The 21,153-nt window shown below is 39.5% G+C and overlaps 2 protein-coding genes across 2 annotated transcripts; both read left to right on the top strand.

Moving 5' to 3' along the window:
• Window positions 1–310: 310 nt before the first annotated feature.
• Window positions 311–12,085, top strand: ndufs2 (NADH:ubiquinone oxidoreductase core subunit S2). The gene is made up of 14 exons (XM_061709594.1): window positions 311–467; window positions 3,491–3,594; window positions 4,906–5,096; window positions 5,468–5,588; window positions 6,290–6,402; window positions 7,118–7,192; window positions 7,423–7,500; window positions 7,595–7,680; window positions 9,026–9,145; window positions 9,759–9,888; window positions 11,101–11,196; window positions 11,312–11,395; window positions 11,771–11,828; window positions 11,912–12,085. The coding sequence occupies exons 1-14, from the start codon at window positions 361–363 to the stop codon at window positions 11,947–11,949; spliced, it is 1,401 nt and encodes a 466-aa protein (XP_061565578.1). The 5' UTR covers window positions 311–360; the 3' UTR covers window positions 11,950–12,085.
• A 204-nt stretch (window positions 12,086–12,289) lies between these two features.
• Window positions 12,290–19,650, top strand: fcer1g (Fc epsilon receptor IgFc epsilon receptor Ig). Its single transcript, XM_061709907.1, has 5 exons — window positions 12,290–12,464; window positions 16,378–16,469; window positions 18,573–18,620; window positions 19,216–19,239; window positions 19,337–19,650. Exons 1-5 carry the CDS (start codon window positions 12,398–12,400, stop codon window positions 19,388–19,390), a joined length of 285 nt encoding a protein of 94 aa, XP_061565891.1. The 5' UTR covers window positions 12,290–12,397; the 3' UTR covers window positions 19,391–19,650.
• Window positions 19,651–21,153: the final 1,503 nt, after the last annotated feature.

The raw sequence follows: 21,153 nt of genomic DNA, 5'->3' as shown, positions 1-21,153 counted from the left end.
GTGCTATATAAATAAACTTGCCTTGCCTTTAGTTTATAAACATGGGACGATTCCGTTTTTCAAGGGACGGTAGGCAACCCTATCCATAGTGTATGTTTCTACACACAACTGTTGCGTGGATATGGAAAAAACTGCACATAACTCTCTGACTGTAAAAAGATAGAATATATAATGTATAATGAATGGACACAATGGTGTACAAAGTCAAGGGTAAGACTTTCCAGACAGCAGTGTGCTTACTCCGCCGCCGGGCGGCAGCCGCGTCCTCGGAGGCTCCGAGCAGCAGCAGCAGCAGAAGAAGAAGAAGAAGAAGAAGACGAAGAAGAAGGCCGTGACGTCACCGGTTGTCTAACAGCCAAGATGGCGGCGACAATGCTGAGGTCGGTCTGCAGCCTCGGACGTCCTTCAGCGAGATTCATCCTACACAAAAACCTGCTCGCTCCTGGCTGCACGGTTCTGCAAAACAGGTAGGATTAGGAAGAGTTAAAAGGCGTCTCTCTGTGGGGCAGATCTGCACACTGTCGCAGTTGGAGGTCGTGATAAACTAGCATCTTTATTTACCTGTAAAACCACAAACACCAATCTTCTGATTTCTCTCTGAATGGAGACTCGTATAAGCTGTGAATGTAACAGTAGAGCGTGTGCTGGGATAGATAACCTCAGTCCTGAGCAACAGCCTGTGGGGTCATTGTTTACTCGGCTGTATTTATAATTATTTCCTCATCTACAGAAACTACATCATACAAATACCAGTAAATTAAATCATGTTACTGGATTACACTTTGAAGAAAACTGATACACATTATTGAGTTTATTTTGAACTGCTGTCCTGCATCTGTAACAGATGACACTCAATCATCAAGCAGTTCATGTCATTAAAGTTACACAAGGTGTGTAGCTGCTTAAATTACCTCCTCCAATTCATCACATGTGGGATTTCAGCCTGAATGTCAAGGATAGGGCTGGGGATCGATTCAAATGTCAAGATTCGATTCCGATTCTTAAGATTCAGAATCGATTATCACGATCCGATTCGATCCGATATTGATTTGGGTTACTGTTAATAAAACGTTTTTTTTAGCTGTTGCATGAATTATATGACTGTAGTTATGCAACATATTAATACTAGTATTATACTGAGATTCAACAGCAAGTATTGCAGCTAATGATGCTGTAAGGACCAATCACCTCCCAGAATGCTGATAGAACTGCTTTCAGAAACATTGTGTGGGTCAGAATTACCAAACAGATCCAGGGAGGAAACAGAGGACGAAAGAAATCGCTTTTATTTTTTCCCCATTTATGAGAATTTGGTTTTTAACATTTATGCAAATGTAACCCCAAGACAGTATATAAAGCAAAGAAATATAAACAATTTATGCAATTATAACTGAAAACTTTAATGTTTTCATACCTTTAAACATATTTAAAGGCAAAAACATGGCACCAGTTATTCTCGTGTCCAACAAAGTATTCATTTTCTGGGCATAAACAAAAAAGTACCAAAAGTTGTAATGTAGTGATGAAAAAAAAAAACAATAATATATATATATATATATATATTTATTTTTTTTAAATCGATCTTTAGACATATGAATCGATTTTTAGGAATTAGTATGAGAATCGATTTAAAATCGGATAATCGATCTTTTCAACACAGGCCTAAGGATTACAGCATCTTTGTGACTGACAGGTGTTCTTTAGTGTTATATAGTGTCGGGTGTCATCAGACTAAAGTAACTCTGAAGGTCTTCAGCAAAAAGTCTCCAGCCATGAGAGACAAGTGACTTGCATTGAAAAGGTTATAGTTCACTAAAGTGTAATGATAGTTAGAAGTAGTACTTATATCTAGTTAGCATGGATATAAGAAAGGCTCCTCCAACTCGTACTGGTTCTCAGTGAGCACATTTTCATCAGAGGTTAAAATACCACTTTTAGCTTACTTGAACCAGTATCTGGAGTTTGGTTATTGTTGTGTATATATACATATACAGGACTGTCTCAGAAAATTTGAATATTGGGATTTTCTGTAATGCAATTACAAAAACATAAATGTCATACATTCTGGATTCATTACAAATCAACTGAAATATTGCAAACCTTTTATTATTTTAATATTGCTGATCAGCTGGATCAGTTTAAGCTTACAGCTTAAGAAAACTCAAATATCCTATCTCAAAAAATTAGAATATTCTGGGAATCTTAATCTTAAACTGTAAGCCATAATCAGCGATTCGATATTAAAATTAAATGTTTTATTTTATTTATTATTTTTGTTTTTTTAATTGCATTACAGAAAATAAAAAACTCAAAATATTCAAATTTTCTGAGGCATGCGTGCGTGCGTACATACATTTGTGTGAAAAAGTGTTTGCCCCCTTCCTGATTTCTTATTTTTTTCATGTTTGTCGCTCTTAAATGTTTCAGATCATCAAACAAATTTAAATATTAGACAAAGATTACACAAGTAAACACAAAATGCAGTTTTTAAATGAAGGTTTTTATTATTAAGGGGGAAGAAAGATCCAAACCTACATGGTCCTGTGTGGAAAAAGTGATTGCCCCCTAAACCTAATAACTGTTGGGCCCTTAGCAGCAACAACTGCAATCAAGCGTTTGCAGTAACTGGCAATGAGTCTTTTACAGGCTGTGGAGGAATTTTGTCCTACTCATCTTTGCATAATTGTTGTAATTCAGCCACATTGGAGGGTTTTCGAGCATGAACCGCCTTTTTAAGGTCATGCCACAGCATCTCAATCGGATTCAGGTAGGGACTTTGACTAGGCCAAACATACAAAAAAATAAGAAATCAGGAAGGCAGAAAACACTTTTTCACACAACTGTATATATAAAATATACTATACTATAAATATTCTTTTGGGAATTTCATTAGATTCTGAAAAGCTCATCCAGACGTTGCTGCTGCGGTTTGTCCAGCTTTTCTGTTTACTTAATAAATTGTGTTTTTTTTTTTTTTTTTTTTTTTTTTTTTTTCCATCTGATGGCCCTTTACATTTTTAACAAGATCGGTCTTGTTATGTTTTGTGCCACCTCTGGAAACGGCAGCATTGCCTGATGACCATGACATAGTTTTCCAGCCTAAAATGATGCAACATAACACTAAAACTACATGAATAACTATTGTGTACTGCTACTTTTCCATCTCATGTCCCAAAACAGGAATTTGTGAGAGCATTGCACAACTCTTTGTGTTGGACGGTGCACAAACCTAAAGTCCTTCATCCGTCAGCTCTGACACTCGGCCATCAGGCTGGCATTAAGGGTGTAGCCCTGATTAACACTGTTCCCAAACTCCAGCCTTCACAAAATAAGATTAAAGCCTCTTAAGCAACATGCAAGTACCCAGAGAGGCTTCACCTGCAGTGCACTAGGATATCGTTCTGACATCTTGGCAGATATTTCTGATGGCTGGAAACTCCACAACAGCCAGGTTTACCTCATATTAAGAGAGAGCTCTGTTTCCTTGCAGGCAGAAACAATGGCAGCCCGATGTGGAGTGGATGGAGCACTACAGCGGGGCTGTGATGTATCCCACTGCCGAAAATGGGAAATGGACTCCACCACCATGGAACGGTACACGTTTGGTCACAACTTTTGAAGACTTTTAGCAAGAAGGGTCTTCGTTGTTGTTGTTGTCAACTAACCTAAATAAATGTTGCATCACTGATACTGAAACTTGAGTACGCCCTGGTATTGCAAACTTGATGAGGATTAGATCTGTGAAGCCTCTGACCTATTTTCATGTCTGAAGGAGATGCAACCAGGAATGCCCTACATGTGATTTTTTTTTTTTTTTATATATTTATCACTACATTTAACACTTGTTAACTTTCCCAACACATTAAACACTTGATTCTAGATTATAATTTCTTTGGAGAAAACAAACGCATTCGGGCTGAAACGATTCCTCGAATAATTTGAGTAATTCGATTACAAAAAATTATTGAGGAATTTTCTCTGCCTCGAGGAATCGTTTAATTTTGCAGATCAAAGCAGGTATTTCGCCCGGACTACATTTAAGTCTGCAATGGCCCAGACGGGAGACGCATGTAGCTTAGTGTTTAACTTTTATTTTGAATCCACTCTATATTCTTCTGGTCCGTTCTCCTATATGTTCCCCCTCTAAAGCCTGAATTATGGTTCCGCGTTAAATCGACGCAGAGCCTACGCCGTAGGTTACGGCGTAGGCTCTGCGTTGGTGTAACACGGAACCATAAATCAGCCTTCACCCAGTACATACATAGGTTCCTCTAAACCTCTGTTCCCGCTACAGTTTTAACCAAAAGAAAATGTGTTCCAATACAGCAGGTCTCATAATTTTATTTTGAACACTGCCAAAACTCAAAATCTTAAAGACTTTAACTTAAAACTTAACTAGAACTTAAAATTTGCTTGACACAAATGAAAGTTCAATTGAAACACGTGGGAAAAACACCTAACCTTTTAAGTGATGTGTGTTATCAGGTGTAATGGCATTTTTAGGTTAGAAATAAGAACACTTCTTGGTAAGATTCTTAGTTTTTTGAGTGAAGGCGATGAATTTGGTCAACTGGTGTAAGTTCAGGGTTTTTAAATGCACAGCCATGAACCTACTTATACTTATATAATTTAGTCTTTGTAATGTCAATTAACATCTAACATCTTATGTATATTTATAATTGCTCTTTAACTAAACAAAAATATGTTTTATCTGATTAATCGGTGGAATTTTCAGTAGAATACTCGATTACTAAAATATTCGATAGCTGCAGCCCTAAAACGCATAAATCCTTTGCCTGGTTTCAAACCAAGCTATAACCACAGATCTCTAGGATTTCAAGCCTTTTATCATTTTCTTTTAATTGGTTGTTTTTATTCTCCGTTCACGTGGTTTTTCCTCTACAGACAAAGATCCTCCTGCGGAGAAGGAAGTGTCCAACTTGACAATCAACTTCGGCCCCCAGCACCCCGCTGCTCACGGAGTGCTGCGCCTGGTGTTGGAGCTCAGCGGAGAGTCCGTTAAGAAATGTGACCCACACATCGGTCTGCTTCATCGCGGCACTGAAAAGCTGATCGAGTACAAGACGTACCTGCAGGTACTGAGCCGGTAGCTCCACTTCACACAAACGGAGGTTTCCGTTCTGCAGCTCACACATGTAAGGAGGTGGTTGTTAAGGTGGTGGAAGCCACTATAGCTATTTCCTCATGGTGGTCAGTTTTGATCAGCTGGAACAGCTATTTATAGTGCAGTTTATGCTTAAATAAGTTACTTTTACTGTTTAATTTAGAGTTTGGCTCACCTGGGAAAAACATTGATTTAGAAAAACAACAACAGTCCTCGTTACTGGGAAATGACAACACTGAATGTTAATGATCAACATTTTTTTTTCCTCATCGTATGTCATCTCTTGTGTAATTAATGTAAGTTCCTCTTTCTTTTCTTTTTTCCCCCCCGCTTGTCATTCAGGCCCTGCCCTACTTTGATCGTCTGGACTATGTTTCCATGATGTGTAACGAGGAGGCTTACTCTTTGGCTGTGGAAAAGCTGCTCAACATCCAAGCTCCTCCCCGCGCTCAGTGGATCAGAGGTAGAGACTGAACAGTGCGCTTCACGGTTAAACCCCAACACAATGTTTCTGAGATGCAATTCAGATGCTCCCTGTAGTCAGTCTCTAATTTATGACCGTACATGAAGAGAGAGACAAACCTGAGCTGTGTGTTCTGTGATGTTTGAGTCGTCAGTTACTGTTAACTTGAATTGCTTTAATGAAAAATCAGGAAAAAGGTCTAAATTTTGGGTTTTATGAATATAACTGAAATGCAGTTGACATATTAACATACAGGTCTGTCTCAGAAAATTTGAATATGGTTATAAAGTCCTTGATTTTCTGTAATGCAAAAATGTCATACATTCTGGATTCATTACAAATCAACTGAAATATTTCAAGCCTTTTATTATTTTAATATTGCTGATCATGGCTTACAGCTTAAGAAAACTCAAATATCTCAAAAAATTAGAATATTCTGGGAATCTTAATCTTAAACTGTATATGCCATAATCAGCAATATTAAAATAATAAAAGGCTTGCAATATTTCAGTTGATTTGTAATGAATCCAGAATGTGACATTTTTGTTTTTTTTAATTGCATTACAGAAAATAAAGAACTTTATCACAATATTCTAATTTTCTGAGACAGTCCTGTAGCTTCTTATGTTTAATTAATGATTCCAACCTAAATAACTTCACTTAGCGGCATTACAATGCTGTGTTTTGGGTTGTGTCCGCAGTGCTGTTCGGAGAGCTGACCCGAATCCTGAACCACATTATGGCCGTGACGACGCATGCTCTCGACATCGGCGCCATGACGCCCTTCTTCTGGATGTTTGAGGAGAGAGAGAAGGTCAGCAGGAGTCGGTCCTGATGAGGCCGATTTCAGAATCCCACTTGTTTCACTTTTATGCTGTAATGTGCAAAAAAATTAAATTTCTTCATTATTTTATTTTTATTTCGATAGTAAGGTTGGTGGTGATAAATTAAAAGAAATTCATGGTGAAAATGAATCTTGCCACACAGTAATGACCATTAGACGTTCAGCTCAGGAATGTGGGCAAACAATCCGGATATCAGTCTGGTAATTTGTGTCCTGCATTTACACGATCAAGGAAACATTTATCTGAACCATTCAGGCTCAAATTCAAAGTTCAATCAATCAATCAAATTTTATTTATATAGCACTTTTCATCCAGGTACATGAAATACATAGTGCTTTGACATTTTGACTGAAAAATAAGCATAATAAACAAAAAAAAATATAAACTGGGAGACCAATGCACACTGACATACAATATAGTTAATTAAAATGAAAAAATGATAAAAGTTCAAGGATTAAGGCTAAAAAATAATCAGTCCACAACAATAAAATATAATTATAAAAACATTACAAGAAATAGATAAATAAATAAAACAAATACTTTAAAAATGTTAAACAGAATAAAACTATAAAATTTGATGCTACATGAAAGCCAGACCAAAGAGATGCGTTTATAGTCTACGTTTAAAAGTTCTCAGCTTTGTTTTTTATGTTTGTTTGTTTCCTGTTTGCTGATTTCTTGTAGATGTTTGAGTTTTACGAGCGAGTGTCCGGAGCCCGAATGCACGCGGCGTACGTCAGGCCTGGCGGCGTCCACCAGGTAGGACTCGTCGCTGCTTAATAACGCTTCCCATTCAAGTTGAACATGTATGTTTCTAACCAGACCGGGACGGTTGCTGGTAATTAAGGTCTAAACCAAGTCATATCTTTAAGCTGTACTTTATTTTATGTAATAATGCAAACTCAAAGCTGCATGTCAGTCTCTGTATCAGTTATATTTGATCAAAATGAGTCAAATAAACCAATGTTTCTCCTCTTTGACGTATTCAGGATATGCCTCTCGGCCTAATGGACGACATCTATGTGTGGTGCCAGAATTTCTCACTGAGGATTGACGAGGTCGAGGAGGTAAACGACTCCGTCTGTCATTTTAAAATCTAAAGAGTGGAGTATGGTGAAGCATTATTTACGTTCAGCATTCTTGTGGGTTCCGTCCATACAGATGTTGACCAACAACCGTATCTGGAAGAACCGTACCGTGGACATTGGTATCGTTACTGCTGAGGATGCTCTCAACTGTGGCTTCAGGTAAGCCCTAAACCAAAGTGTGAAGTAGCAGTGGAAGAAGTGACATACTGAAATAGGGCGAGGCTCGTTGATTGATTGGTTATCAGCAGAGGTGGGTAGTAACGAGTTACATTTACTCCGTTACATTTACTTGAGTAAGTTTTGGGAAATTTTTTACTTTTAGGAGTAGTTTTGAATCACTATACTTTTTACTTTTACTTGAGTAGATTTGTGAAGAAGAAACTGTTACTCTTACTCCGCTACATTAGGCTACATTGAGCTGTTACTTTTCTTTTATCCCTTTTATCCGCGTACGCGTCAATCTCATGACATCACTGGGTGATTCTTTGGGAAAAATGTTTGTTTTTGCATGTTTTGTCACATTTACACAGACTCAAACACACACAGAGTTTCTATGATTTCATGGGCTTTTTATAGTTCTGCCTGGTTAAAAAAGAAAAGTACAAAGGCATGACATTTTGTGCTACTTGTGCTTAATTAATTTTTTTATTCTGTTATTATTTTATTTATTTTATTATGTATTAAAGTACTTGAATTTACTTTAAGATTATTTTAATTTAAGCTATTTTTTATTTTTTTTTATTAATTTTAATTTATTTTATTGATTTCATTTGCCTGAAGATGATTATTTTTTACTTTTGTCTGTTTGAATGGTTCATCAGACGTTACTCAACAGTTACTCAGTACTTGAGTACTTTTTTACTTTTACTCAAGTAATTATTTGGATGACTACTTTTTACTTCTACTTGAGTCACGTTATTCTGAAGTAACAGTACTTTTACTTGAGTACAATTTTTGGCTACTCTACCCAGCTCTGGTTATCAGAAGACATGTTTTCATCTGATTGGCTCTGACCAGATTCAGTCAGAATTTTTATTATTTATTATTATACGTGTGTGTGTGTGTGTGTGTGTTGGGATGCATCATGATGTGAACTTGAACTCAACTTGGAAGCAGAAACATCATGATGCATCAGTAAGTCAGCAGTCTGTGTTGTGCGGAGTAAAGAATCACAAATAAAGCCGTTTGTACTACTTTATAAGATAAAAAATACAGAGTGGAGGAGCATCTGCCAACCAACTTAGTCAGACACTTAAAACAGCATCACCCTGCCAAACATGTTCAGTTAACAAGTGAACAAAGTCTGGCTGAGAATATAGAGCGCACAGCCTGCCGCCTCTGCTGGCAGCCATTGTTGATCAAATGAATACAGTAAATGTGATTTTTGCACTTCAGATCTTTTTAAGAAGATACAATATCACATTTGGCAAAGAAGATTGCAGTCTGCACCTTTTGTTAAAATGTATCAGTTTAAATGAGTGTCTGTTTTCATCTCCTCCACCAGCGGAGTCATGCTGCGGGGGTCGGGCATCAAGTGGGACCTCAGGAAGTCCCAGCCGTATGACAAGTACGACGAAGTGGAGTTTGATGTCCCAATCGGAACAAATGGAGACTGCTACGACAGGTAAAGATCAGTAGATGTGTGTAGGTGTTTTGCTTTGAAATGTACAGCAGTTTTAAGTTTGGAGCCGCTTTCTTTTCTTTTTTATTTTGAGTTGGTAAGATCTGGTCGATTGGCTCCGTGATAAACTGTTCAGAAAGGGAGCAATGACAGCTGTTTTTAGCTCCAGAGGACGACAAAGACTGACTGAGCTAGATGTGAAAAGATCAGAGAGGAGGAGGAGGAGGTGGATTCTTCTAAATCACCAGAGTCATGCTGTCGTCTGCTGAATGTGCACAGCTAAACTTGAAATGCTCGTGCAGAACGAGCTAACCCCAGATGAGCTCCGATATGTGTTCTCGTCCATGTCGCACAAGCCTGTCAGATACTTATCAGCTGATCTACTGATGACACCATCTGAAAATGAGTTTACAATCAGAGATCTGAGTACACACGGGCCTGAAAAAGTCAGCCCTGAGTCATACCAGCAAAAGAAATGAGATACAGGTCCTTTGAACCAGATAGTTTGAACATAATCTCGGCAGCTCCAGATTGAGAGCCTGGCGCGCCGCGCAGCCCTGTGTGTTTGTTTTTACCCATCACGGTGTCTAGATTGTCTCTGTGTTCATGTGTTCAGGTACCTGTGCAGAGTGGAGGAGATGAGGCAGTCCCTGAGAATCATGCTTCAGGCTCTCAACAAAATGCCAGAGGGAGAGATAAAGGTGGACGACGCCAAAGTGGCCCCCCCCAAGAGGTCTGAGATGAAGGTGAGTAGAGTACCGTGTTTTCCTCCGCAGTACAAGTCGCACCAGCCATAAAATGAATAATAAAGAAGGAAAAAACATGTATAAGTCAAACTGGAGTATAAGTTGCATTTTTGGGGGAAATTTATTTGATAAAATCCAACACCAAGAACAGACATGTCATCTTGAAAGGCAATTTAAAATAAAAATAGAATGGAGGCAACAACAGGCTGAATAATTGTACGGTATGCTTACGTTACATGACACAACTGAGAATGTGCCTGGTATGTTAACATAACATATTAAGAGTTATTCAGACAACTATAGCATAAATAACATGCTAAGAAGTTTACCAAACCATCCGTGTCGCTCCAAATAACTAAAATCCAATGAAATCTTCATCCTCGGTGTCACTTTTAAACAACTCCACTAAAGCCTGAATTATGGTTCTGAGTCAACCCAATGCAGAGCACACGACATCAACGTGACGCCGTCGTGAATCCTTCGGGCTTCTCCGTCACTCCATTTCGCCACGGTGCAGTACCCCCCATGACCGCTAATTCGCAATCTTTTCCTGAATGGTTTATCCAACTTTTTCCAGTCACAGTGAATCTAAGAGATAAGGACAACTATTGTGCAAAAAAACAAAAGAAAAAAATCACACATACACGAAGAAAAGAGCACTGAAAGTTCACGACTGCTTCAAACCGGAAACCAGAAATGCGTTGCTACCACAGCCCTCTCGGTCTGCGTCGCCTCGACGCGTAGTTACAATTTTCGGGAGGTGCGTGTCAGTGAAGGCGTCAGTGACGGCGTGTTGTCTGTGTCGACGCGTAGCACACGCCATAGGCAAGACGTCATTTTGACTCAAGCTTAACTCCGGAGGTAGAAGATGCGCCGCTTCCTTTTCTACGTCGCTTACGTCAGATTCATCATCAGTTGCAGTTCACCCTCTTGCGGTTTAGTGTGAAAATAACATGTGAAATGATAAACCGGTAATAATGTGTTAATAATTTCACACATAAGTCGCTCGAGAGTATAAGTCGCACCCCCGGCCAAACTATGAAAAAAAACAAAAAAACGCGACTTATAGTCCGGAAAATACGGTAGGCGTGCCTCCATCTCTTTACCTCGTCTCAAAGTTGCCTATTTGTAGGATGTTTTTATTATTTTTATTAGTTCCTTTCTTCAGTGAAACTTGTTTCCACGATTCTCCCTGTGTGCTCTTGTGTGCAGATGTCGATGGAGTCTCTGATCCACCACTTTAAGCTGTACACAGAGGGCTACCAGGTCCCCCCAGGGGCCACCTACACGGCCGTGGAGGCTCCCAAGGTGAGGCCGCAGGCGACATCACGACGTGTCGTCGCAGGAAACCCCGTTACCGGTGTGAGGCTGAGCTTTTTCAGTTTACTGTGTGTAAGCTTGTTGTTCTCCGTGTGGCGTGCAGGGGGAGTTTGGAGTCTACCTCGTGTCAGACGGTTCCAGCAGACCCTATCGCTGCAAGATCAAAGCTCCTGGATTCGCACACTTGGTGGGTATTTAAAACTTCACAAGATCCTGTGAAATAATAAACACGGTTATCAATTATTGAACAGGTTTACGGGGGAATCCTTACGGCCACTTTTAGTTCATTAACCAGCTATTACAGCAGGCCTTTTCAAAGCACACACAAGCATCTCTTCCTCCTTCCTGCTCCGCTCCGAGCTCGTGCGTGAACTGCAGGCGAGCATTTGAATTTTGGTTTGTAGGCTAAAAATGTCTTTAACACTGGATAAACAAACTATTAGGGTAGTTAGTGGTTCGGCTGCAGGCGGTGATCTCATGAATATTAAAGATGAACTCCGTAACGAGCTCGTCTGCTGGGCATGTTTACTGCACGTGTCAACAGATGTTTGCTTCTCCTCAGGCCGGGCTGGATAAAATGTCCCAAGGACACATGCTGGCTGACGTGGTGGCCATCATTGGTGAGCATGTCGTCCTCTTTACTCTCCAGAAAACAAAGGGGGGGCAGAGTTGCACCATTCTCAGGGTTTGTTTGTCTTCACAGGCACGCAGGACATCGTGTTCGGCGAGGTCGACCGTTAATAAAGAAGCAGAATCATCGCGCGTCACAGACGTTAGAGCTGCTCTCTTCCTGCTCTCTTCATGACTCCGCTCATAGTCGCCCATGTACAAATCCAAATTCAGCTAATAAATATTTTATCTCTGAAAAAGTCAAGAAGTGTCTTGTTTTTTTTTTTTTTTCTGTCACACTTTGAGTTATTTTATTTTTAAACTCTTCCGTTTCCTAAACTGCACAAAGAGGAGCCTTTGACACGGCGGCAGGTACCGAAGGCGCAGCGGTTTATCTCCTCTGGTCTGATCTCACAAGGGGAGTGGTCTGACGAGATCTGAGACGAGTGGACTTACAGCTCCGACCACAACTTCCCCTCTTAACTGTGAGGTATGCAACACTCGAGGCTTCACCAGAACAGAGGAGAATAAAGTGACTGCTGAAGAACAACCGCTCGTCTGCGTCTGAGCCCGCGTTGCCATGGCTTTCTGGGGCAGGGACTCGCTGCTGCTGGCGGTTCCTCTGTGGATGAGTTTCGGCAGAGCCGGTGAGTCGGTCGCTACGGCCGTGACCTTTTAATGCAGGAATCCAGTGCAGTCTAACTGGAGCTCTGCCCAAGATGGTGAACTAATTTAAATTTGCGTTTATTAACCCTAAACCAGCCTGTATCTGTGTTTGAATCAGACGTTGGTAGAAGTACATGAAAGAGCGCAGAGGTTATCCGGCATCTTGCCTTGTTTAGAGCAAGCAACAGGTCTCACCACACAGTTCCTGTGAAGAGAAACTGACCCCGTTGGTGGAGTGTTGTGGCAAGGGAAGTACGCAAGCAGTACGGCCACTTTCAAGTGTTGGCATTCGAGTGTTTTTTATGCACCCTTCCTCAAACATGAAACGTACTCTAAATGTCTCTTAGAGTTGCATATAACACATTTAAACGCTGCAGAATAGAGAGCTGCGTATTAAATAATGTGCAGAAGTGTTAATGCAGAGATGAAACTGCTGTTTTCTCCAAACAGTTTGAGAATCAGGATGTGTGGCACTAAAGTTTAATATTGTAAAAAGTAAAGTCATTTTTAAACTTTCTGCCTGCGAAGTACTCAAACGGGTTATAACAAATATTACAGCAGTTATATCTTTTAATTTCAGACCATAGCAACGACCACTTCTAGTTTCTGGTTTCTAGTTTTTGGTCTGCACTGGGACGTCTTTGCAACTTAAATGGAAATATCTCGCTTTTGCATCACACTTCCCGTTTATTGACCGACTCTGACCACTTTTGGTGCCTCCTTATCACCTGGTGTATCACCAGCATACCGAGGCGCCGCTAGGGATTTTGGGCTGCATGAAAAGAATCTTTACACGGCCCCAAACATAGCGCCGATATTTTTTGATGCTTTTTTTTATATACAATTATGCATTTTAATGGTAAATACAGACATAAATAACATAAATTGCATGAAAAGAGAGAGGAGAAAAGGGGAGGGGTCCTGCAGGCGTTGATGTTTCCAAAACAAACAAAGTTATTAATAGGACATCGAAACTAGAACATTTGTTATTATATGTTAGTTAATAACTTTATTTTTTCTGTCTTATATTTTCATTATCATTGGGGGCCTCTGTTGACCCCCTCAATCATGGGCCCCTAGAATCCGTCTCCTTTACCCCCCTCTCTTTTGGGGGCCCCACCCAGGACATACAAGTGCCTTCGAAGTAAAGCGATGTGGAAACTTTCATGTGATCCAGCGTTTTAGAGAAGTGATTCACTTCCTTTGGATTTATAGAGAAACGAAGAGAGTGGAGACGACGGCCCAGAACAGAAACTGACATTTGTCTGACTTTCCTAAAAGTGAGGTTTCCAAAGGTTTCCAGCGATGACTGGGGCCTTGATGACGTCACGCCAAACAACATTGACACGAAACACTTAAAACCTCACGTACAAATAGTTCTGCCATTGATATCGTCTTAATTTTAACACGAAACATTTACGTTTTTTCAAGAAGACACATTAAAAAAGTGGGATTTCTGTGCTTAACTGAAAATGTCCCATAACACAGACCTCTGAATTATCTCCATCAAACTCCGACTTTAAGTTGTTGCGTTTGCTTATGTCACAGCTGCTATGCGATGATATGGAATCAGCCATTCAATTAATTTAATTAAAAAAAAAGGATTTGTTATTGCATTAAAACAAAGAAATGTAAAATTTTGCTGTAGAATTTAAATTTGTGAAAAATAAGGGATTAATGTCTTTTTTATATCTGAACCAGACATAGTTTCCAGTAATTTACCTGTTTTTGTTATTCACAACAGTATTAAGCATCTGATTGGCTTGTAGATGTTTCCAGTATGATGAAAACAACTTATAAATAACTGTCTGAAGGAAAAAGAAGGCCCTTAAAACCCAATACTATAACACCTAATATAAAGGAGTCAAAATGTTCTTTGTGGACAAAAAAAAACTAAACAAAAACATGAGCCAGGTAATTAACATATGGATAGAAATAAAAGTCACATTTTCTTTTTTTTCTCCAGTGAAGATCATTTGTTCGTGCAAATTTAATGAATCAGTCGGAATCGAAATGTTTAGTACAAATAAATATGGATGGATTATAAAAGTGAAGAATTAACTGCACAGAAAATTAACATTCGTATAAGTAATATGTTTCCCGGTCCAGTCCTTCATCAGTATGAATCTGCACTCATGACTGCATTCGAAAGGTGCCGACACAATCAATTACAAAAAAAACAAGTATTTGTATATCCCTCAGTTACAAGAACAATCATCTAAAGAGACTATTATTATACATTAAAGACATAGTGTCACTAAAACTGTGATGCATCTGCAGCTCATTTAAGCCAAGCAGCCTGATAATAAGTCACATCTGCATCGTCTGGGATGGAGCCATGTGGCTGTTACTGGTATGTTTATAAAGACCTCTCAAGGGAGAGTAATGCTGCCCCACTTCAGCATGTAGACCCAGATGGCGTGAACCTCCTTGGACCCAGCGTGCCTACATGTGGACGTCACGGCTCATCGTCCATGTCTTGCACCAGCTCTTAGGAGGTTCACACCAGTTTAATAACAAGTATAGAGAAAAGCCAAAATAGTGCAGATAGTCTGGTTTCTGTTCCCAGCAGCATGTGGAGTGACGTCTGCTCGCACCCCGTGTGTCCGGGTGAGCAGCAGAAATGGAAACAAGTTAATTTACTCTGGTTAAAGGTCTCTTAAATGCACTGTTGGACCGTCACTGTACAGATGAAAGTGAGCTGAAGGAGGGGGCGAGTGAGCATCCCCCCCTCATCATTTCTGCCACCTGTCCTTCCTGCTCTTCCTCATCACCTGTTGAGTCTCAGCTGACGGCTCCTTTGGTTCTGCTCCTGCCACTCAGTCCTGCCCTCACTTCTCACTTTCTGACACTTTTCTTTTATTACAACCGGCTTGCCGCCCCTGGCTCTTTGAGGGGGTTTTTAATAACCGGTCCTGCACGTTTGCCGGGCCCTTGTGGGCCCTCCCTCGTGGTGATGGCTCCTAAGAGTCATCACCGTTTCCTGACTCCCTGCCTGGTGATAAACTTGGGATGTCTGTGTTTGTTTTGTCGTTGCGTCGCCCATCACAGCGACATCATCTGAAGGGGATTCACAGGGGAAGTGACTTATTTCTTTAAAAGTCTACGTTCATGCTGCCACTTCCTGTATTTGCTGTTCCCTGTTTGCTGTTTCTTGACTTGTCATTGACTTATATAGCTATGTGTCATTTACTCAATAGTTAAAAAAAAAAAGTATTTCAAATTATATCTCCATTTAAAAAAATATTTTCATTTTTATTTTACCTACTTGATCTTATCTCTTATTAATCTTTTTGTTTTCTCTTCGATTGGATTTTTTAAATGTATTTATTTATTTATGCATTTTTTTTTTGTCTTTCTTTCCTATTTCACTATTATTTAGATAATTAATTTATTGTAGGTATTATGATTTTGGTTAATATTCTATCTGTGCATGTCTGATTGTTCAGGGTTTGTGATGGTATGAATGTGATAACTCATGGCTGGGGGGGTGATTGATATGGGTGGGATCAAGGGAATCTGAGGGAATGTTATAACAGAACTATTGTTGGATGTAATTGTTGTTCTCAGTGCTTGTGATTCTGTTTGGTTCTGTACAAAAACCAATAAAGAAAGTTAGGAGAAAAAAAAAATATTTCCATGAAGTTCTAGTCTTACGTGCACGAGGCTGCTGTGCATGATTGGACTTGTTTTACTCTCTTCTTGCTCATCTAATGGATGCTGTTGCTGGATGTTTCACAATCTGAAGGCGACGGGACCTTTCACCTAATAAGGCCGCGTTGGTTACGCAGTGATGTTCCCTCTGAGATGATGAACGTGTGAAGTTCAGGACCTGAAGTCCGTCCTGCGTGCTCGTGCCGGAGTATTCCTGACACCTTTCTCCTGTTTCCTCAGCTGCCCTCAGGGAACCGGAGATCTGTTATGTGTTGGATGGCATCCTGTTTTTGTACGGCATCATCCTGACCGCCCTGTACTGCAGAATCAAGGTTTGCACAGCACACACCTGCATGCACCGTGGACGCAGTTGCAGCTGCACACACGTACCAGCTGTTTATTAGGTGGTCCTGGTACGCAGAGTAAAGGGATTACACTTACATTTATTATCTACACCCACTTAATCCCACACAGGGTCAAGGGGTCTGCCGGAGCCCGTCCCAGCTAGTTACGGCCCAAATACAGGGTTAAACCCCGGACAGGTCACACTCACACGTACGGATAATTCAGACTCATCCGTCAACCTAACACGTGTTTTTGGACCGTTGGAGGAAGCCAGACTTTTTATTTTTTGTGGCTCCAGACACATTTGTTTTTTGTGTTTTTGGTCCAATACGGCTCTTTCAACATTTTGGGTTGCCGACCCCTGATCTACACGGTTCCCCGTCACAGTAAAGGCCTCGCTGTTTCAGACCAACGTCGCTCGGCGAGTTTAGTTACAGTTTTCAGTGTCTGAGTCCAAAATGGGGGACATCCTTTTCAGTTTTAAATCTCCTTTCCCGTGGGACCAGCTACCAGTCTGGATACGAGGCGCTGACCCTGTTGAGGCTTCGGAGCGCGAAGCTCAAATCCTGCTGTCTGAAAGAGTCTGTGGTCGAATTCATGGGTTTATTTTAAACTGTACTAGTTTGACTTAACTTACATTTATACTCCACTTTAACACATGTTCTTATTATATCATTGTTTCAAACGTATTCGTCATCTATTGTTGTTTTATATTTTGTTTCAGTTAGTAAAGCACTTTGAGTAGCACTTGTGTTTCAACGGTGCTTTATGCATAAAACTGAACTGAATTAATTTAGTTCCACTAAGATAGTTAACAAGTTAAGCGTGCTTGAATCAGTCCTAACTTCCTTCTGGAGGACGGCTGAGCGTAGGGTTGCCACCCGTCCCGTAAAATACGGAATTGTCCTTTATTTGAGAAAAAATTTTTGCGTCCCGTATTGAACTAATACGGGACGCGATTTGTACCGTATTTTCATTAACTTTTACACCATATTCTAGTTGAATTATTGAAATAAATTAACTTTTACACCATATTCTAGTTGAATTATTGAAATAAATTAACTTTTACACCATATTCTAGTTGAATTATTGAAATAAATTAACTTTTACACCATATTCTAGTTGAATTATTGAAATAAGTTAACTTTTACACCATATTCTAGTTGAATTATTGAAATAAGTTAACTTTTACACCATATTCTAGTTGAATTATTGAAATAAGTTAACTTTTACACCATATTCTAGTTGAATTATTGAAATAAGTTAACTTTTACACCATATTCTAGTTGAATTATTGAAATAAATTAACTTTTACACCATATTTTAGTTGAATTATTGAAATAAATTAACTTTTACACCATATTCTAGTTGAATTATTGAAATAAATTAACTTTTACACCATATTCTAGTTGAATTATTGAAATAAGTTAACTTTTACACCATATTCTAGTTGAATTATTGAAATAAGTTAACTTTTACACCATATTCTAGTTGAATTATTGAAATAAATTAACTTTTACACCATATTTTAGTTGAATTATTGAAATAAATTAACTTTTACACCATATTCTAGTTGAATTATTGAAATAAATTAACTTTTACACCATATTCTAGTTGAATTATTGAAATAAATTAACTTTTACACCATATTCTAGTTGAATTATTGAAATAAATTAACTTTTACACCATATTCTTCACCTGTAGGCTATATTACATCTTGGCTGATGTGGACATACAGAGCATAGGAGGCTATTTCAGTTGTTAGTATGGTTGTCTGTCTGTACAGTCATGCAAGTTCAGTGCTATTAAAGCACTTTAAACTTTAAATCAAAGCATTTTGTTTTTTCACATAAAATAAACACATTTTTATTCAGTTTAGAAGTTTTGGGGCTTTTTTTTTTGGCTCCTGCGCTGCTGAAATCGGGGCGTCCCTTATTTCTATTTCTGAAAGGTGGCAACCCTAGCTGAGCGCTACAGTAAGCATGCTAAAGTAAATATAATTGATTTAATGAAATAATATAGAAAGATGAAGGAGAGCGGTATCCTGGTCCTTGGGTTTTCTTTCATCGTTCTCTTGTTGTCCTCCTCAGCTCATGAATGCCAGAGAGGCAGACGGTGGGAAGATGAAGCCCAAAAAGGTGAGAATGAAAAGCACACGCGGGGCTCAAAGGCAGCACTCGTTGCTTCAGCTGCGTGAGAAAAGCAGAGGCCACCAAACGCACCGCAGCCCCGAGCTGAGCTGACTCTGACACTTTCACAGAGAAAGAAATAATCACCCTGGTTAGATGAAACCTCAGAGCACAAATACCCAGACTCGGCCACGGAGGATGAAATGAGGACACAACGTGTCCACACGTATCCACTCAGCCATTTTATTTATTTTTATCCGCCTGTTGTGGCCGATTACACAGCTTCTGCTTTGCAGAGTTTCGATTTCTTCACTGTGGCCACCAAAAGCTGCGCGGTCGCAAATGCTTCTTCGTCTCTTCAGTGCGTTCTGTCGTTTCCACAGTTGAAAACCTGTGAGAAACGTCTTTAATATTAGCTGTGTGATACCTTGTGGCCCTCTGTGATGCTTTGACTTGTTGTTCTTGTTGATATGAGCTATACTAACGACAGACACATGAATCCTCTGAGAGACGCTGTTGTTTTACAACTTGATGTGTTTCTCTTGTAGCTGATGTTCTTTCTTTAATATTTACTCTCTTGTTTATTCTTGTCTTCTCCTCTCAGAATCCGGAAGAGGGCATATACACGGTGAGTTTCTCTACCAGCGATGTTATAAGGTTCATAAAAGGCAGGAGGATGCTGAATATTTGATGCGTATCCTCTTGTTTATGTTTCCCCCCCTCAGGGTCTGACTCCTCATGCCCAGGACACATACGAAACTATCGGCATGAAGAAGTGATGCGGCCAAAGTCCACTTTTCTTTGATATATCTTATTTTTCTATGTTTGAATATCGCTTATTGTACCTTTTGTAGACCACAGTTTATTCTGCCTTTTGCTAATGTAAAATCTACTGCAGAGATAAAACAGGAAAGGGGAAGCAAGAGTCTCAAAAATGATGTTTCGTATCATGTTCTCTGGTCTAAACTGCTGACTGCCACCCTGCTGCAGAAGCTTCCTCTTTTAAAGCACTTGTTTTTGTCAGAATGTGTGAATATGAGATGCACCGTGTACCATTTAGTTCAACCTTTCAGATCCCACCTCGTCATTTTTATTGGATAAAAGTGTTTTAAATTCCTGTTTGAATCATATTTTTGGTCTTATAAAGCGTAAAATGCTGCACTTGCCCACTGGAGGTCGTAGCAGCAGACCCCTGTGTGGTCAGAGGGGGTAGATGCAGAGCAGTGCTGACTACTGACCACCAGAGGGCAGTCATGAGAGAATTACCTGTATATGCTCCAAATAAACCCAACATGAACACGAGCCACGTTTAAGTGCTTTATGTGCAGCGAGAGAAAACCAGAGGTGTCAAAAGTATTCACATTCATTACTCAGGTAAAAGTATAGATACTAGAGTTTAAAAATACTCCTGTTGAAGTTGAAGTATCAACTCAAGTTTTTTACTCAAGTAAAAGTATAAAAGTACTGGTTTCAAAACTACTTAAAGTATAAAAGTAAAAGTAATGTAAGGGGGAAAAAAGCCATTGAAAATGAATGCATCTTAGTATAATGCAAATATATTAAAGAACCATATATGTGTACTATTGAGCATTAACATGTTTCAGAGAGCAGAAGATATGATGACTAGTTGCCTATAAGTATTGTAATGGTGCAAAAAGTCAAACTTCAGAGGCATGTTATCATTTATCCTAACCTTTATTGGAATGTACATCCAAGTTTAGTTGCAGGAATCTGATGTAAGAACAAAACTGGACAAGAACATCTGTGCCACAACCAAATTCACTCTATCTGGATGGAGCAATTTAACTGGATAGTTTTTTTTAAAGGCCGAAATGAAATAGAGTAACGAGGCTGGTTTTAAAATGTAAGGAGTAAAAAGTACAGATAATTGCGTCAAAATGTAAAAAGTCGTCTGAAAAATAATTACTCCAGTGAAGTATAGATAACCAAAATTTCTACTTAAGTAAGGTAACAAAGTATTTGTACTTCGTTACTTGACAACTCTGGAGAAAAAAACCAACCATTTTAAACTGTAGGCTTGAATGAGGAAATGTTCTGTATATGTTTATCACACACGCTATAATAAAAACAGCTGTTTCCTGACTGAGACTTCACATCTGCAGCTGACACTTCACAAACATTCGTGGATTTCAGTTTGGCCTCCTGGAGAACGACAACGGATCAGAAAGTGGTATCCAGTTATGTCGAGGAGTAAAAAACTAGGATGTGTTTGTCCTTTTTTCTTTTCCCCTGAAGACAGCTGCAGTTTTTGGTGACATTCTTGTGTTTTTTTTTACGATCCAGTAACGTTGGGTTTCAGTCGAAACAGGTTCTTTGTGCCTGTTTTTTCACCTGCCTCTCCTCTGAGCGGAGCAAGTAAAGGCGAGAAAACTATAACTGTCGTTTTGCCTTAACCAAACCGGAAAGGTGACTTAAGGTGGAAACGTGTGGTTGTGTGTGTGTGTGCCAGACAGAGGGAGGGAGGGAGAGAGAGAGAAAGAGGGAGGTGCAGCTCAAACAGGTGTATCCCAAACAGGTAAAG

This window comes from Cololabis saira, chromosome 20 (assembly GCF_033807715.1).
Source record: "Cololabis saira isolate AMF1-May2022 chromosome 20, fColSai1.1, whole genome shotgun sequence".
Taxonomy (NCBI): Eukaryota; Metazoa; Chordata; class Actinopteri; order Beloniformes; family Belonidae; genus Cololabis; species Cololabis saira.
This window is presented reverse-complemented; position numbering and strand designations above follow the sequence as displayed.

Excerpts from the sequence above, each read along its gene's own strand:
- ndufs2 (XM_061709594.1), top strand. The coding sequence starts at position 361 with ATGGCGGCGACAATGCTGAGGTCGGTCTGCAGCCTCGGACGTCCTTCA. Across the intron at positions 7,501-7,594 it reads GGATTGACGAGGTCGAGGAG|ATGTTGACCAACAACCGTAT; the intron begins GTAAACGACTCC and ends CCGTCCATACAG. Across the intron at positions 9,146-9,758 it reads AATGGAGACTGCTACGACAG|GTACCTGTGCAGAGTGGAGG; the intron begins GTAAAGATCAGT and ends TCATGTGTTCAG.
- fcer1g (XM_061709907.1), top strand. The coding sequence starts at position 12,398 with ATGGCTTTCTGGGGCAGGGACTCGCTGCTGCTGGCGGTTCCTCTGTGG. Across the intron at positions 12,465-16,377 it reads GATGAGTTTCGGCAGAGCCG|CTGCCCTCAGGGAACCGGAG; the intron begins GTGAGTCGGTCG and ends CTGTTTCCTCAG. Across the intron at positions 18,621-19,215 it reads GGAAGATGAAGCCCAAAAAG|AATCCGGAAGAGGGCATATA; the intron begins GTGAGAATGAAA and ends TTCTCCTCTCAG.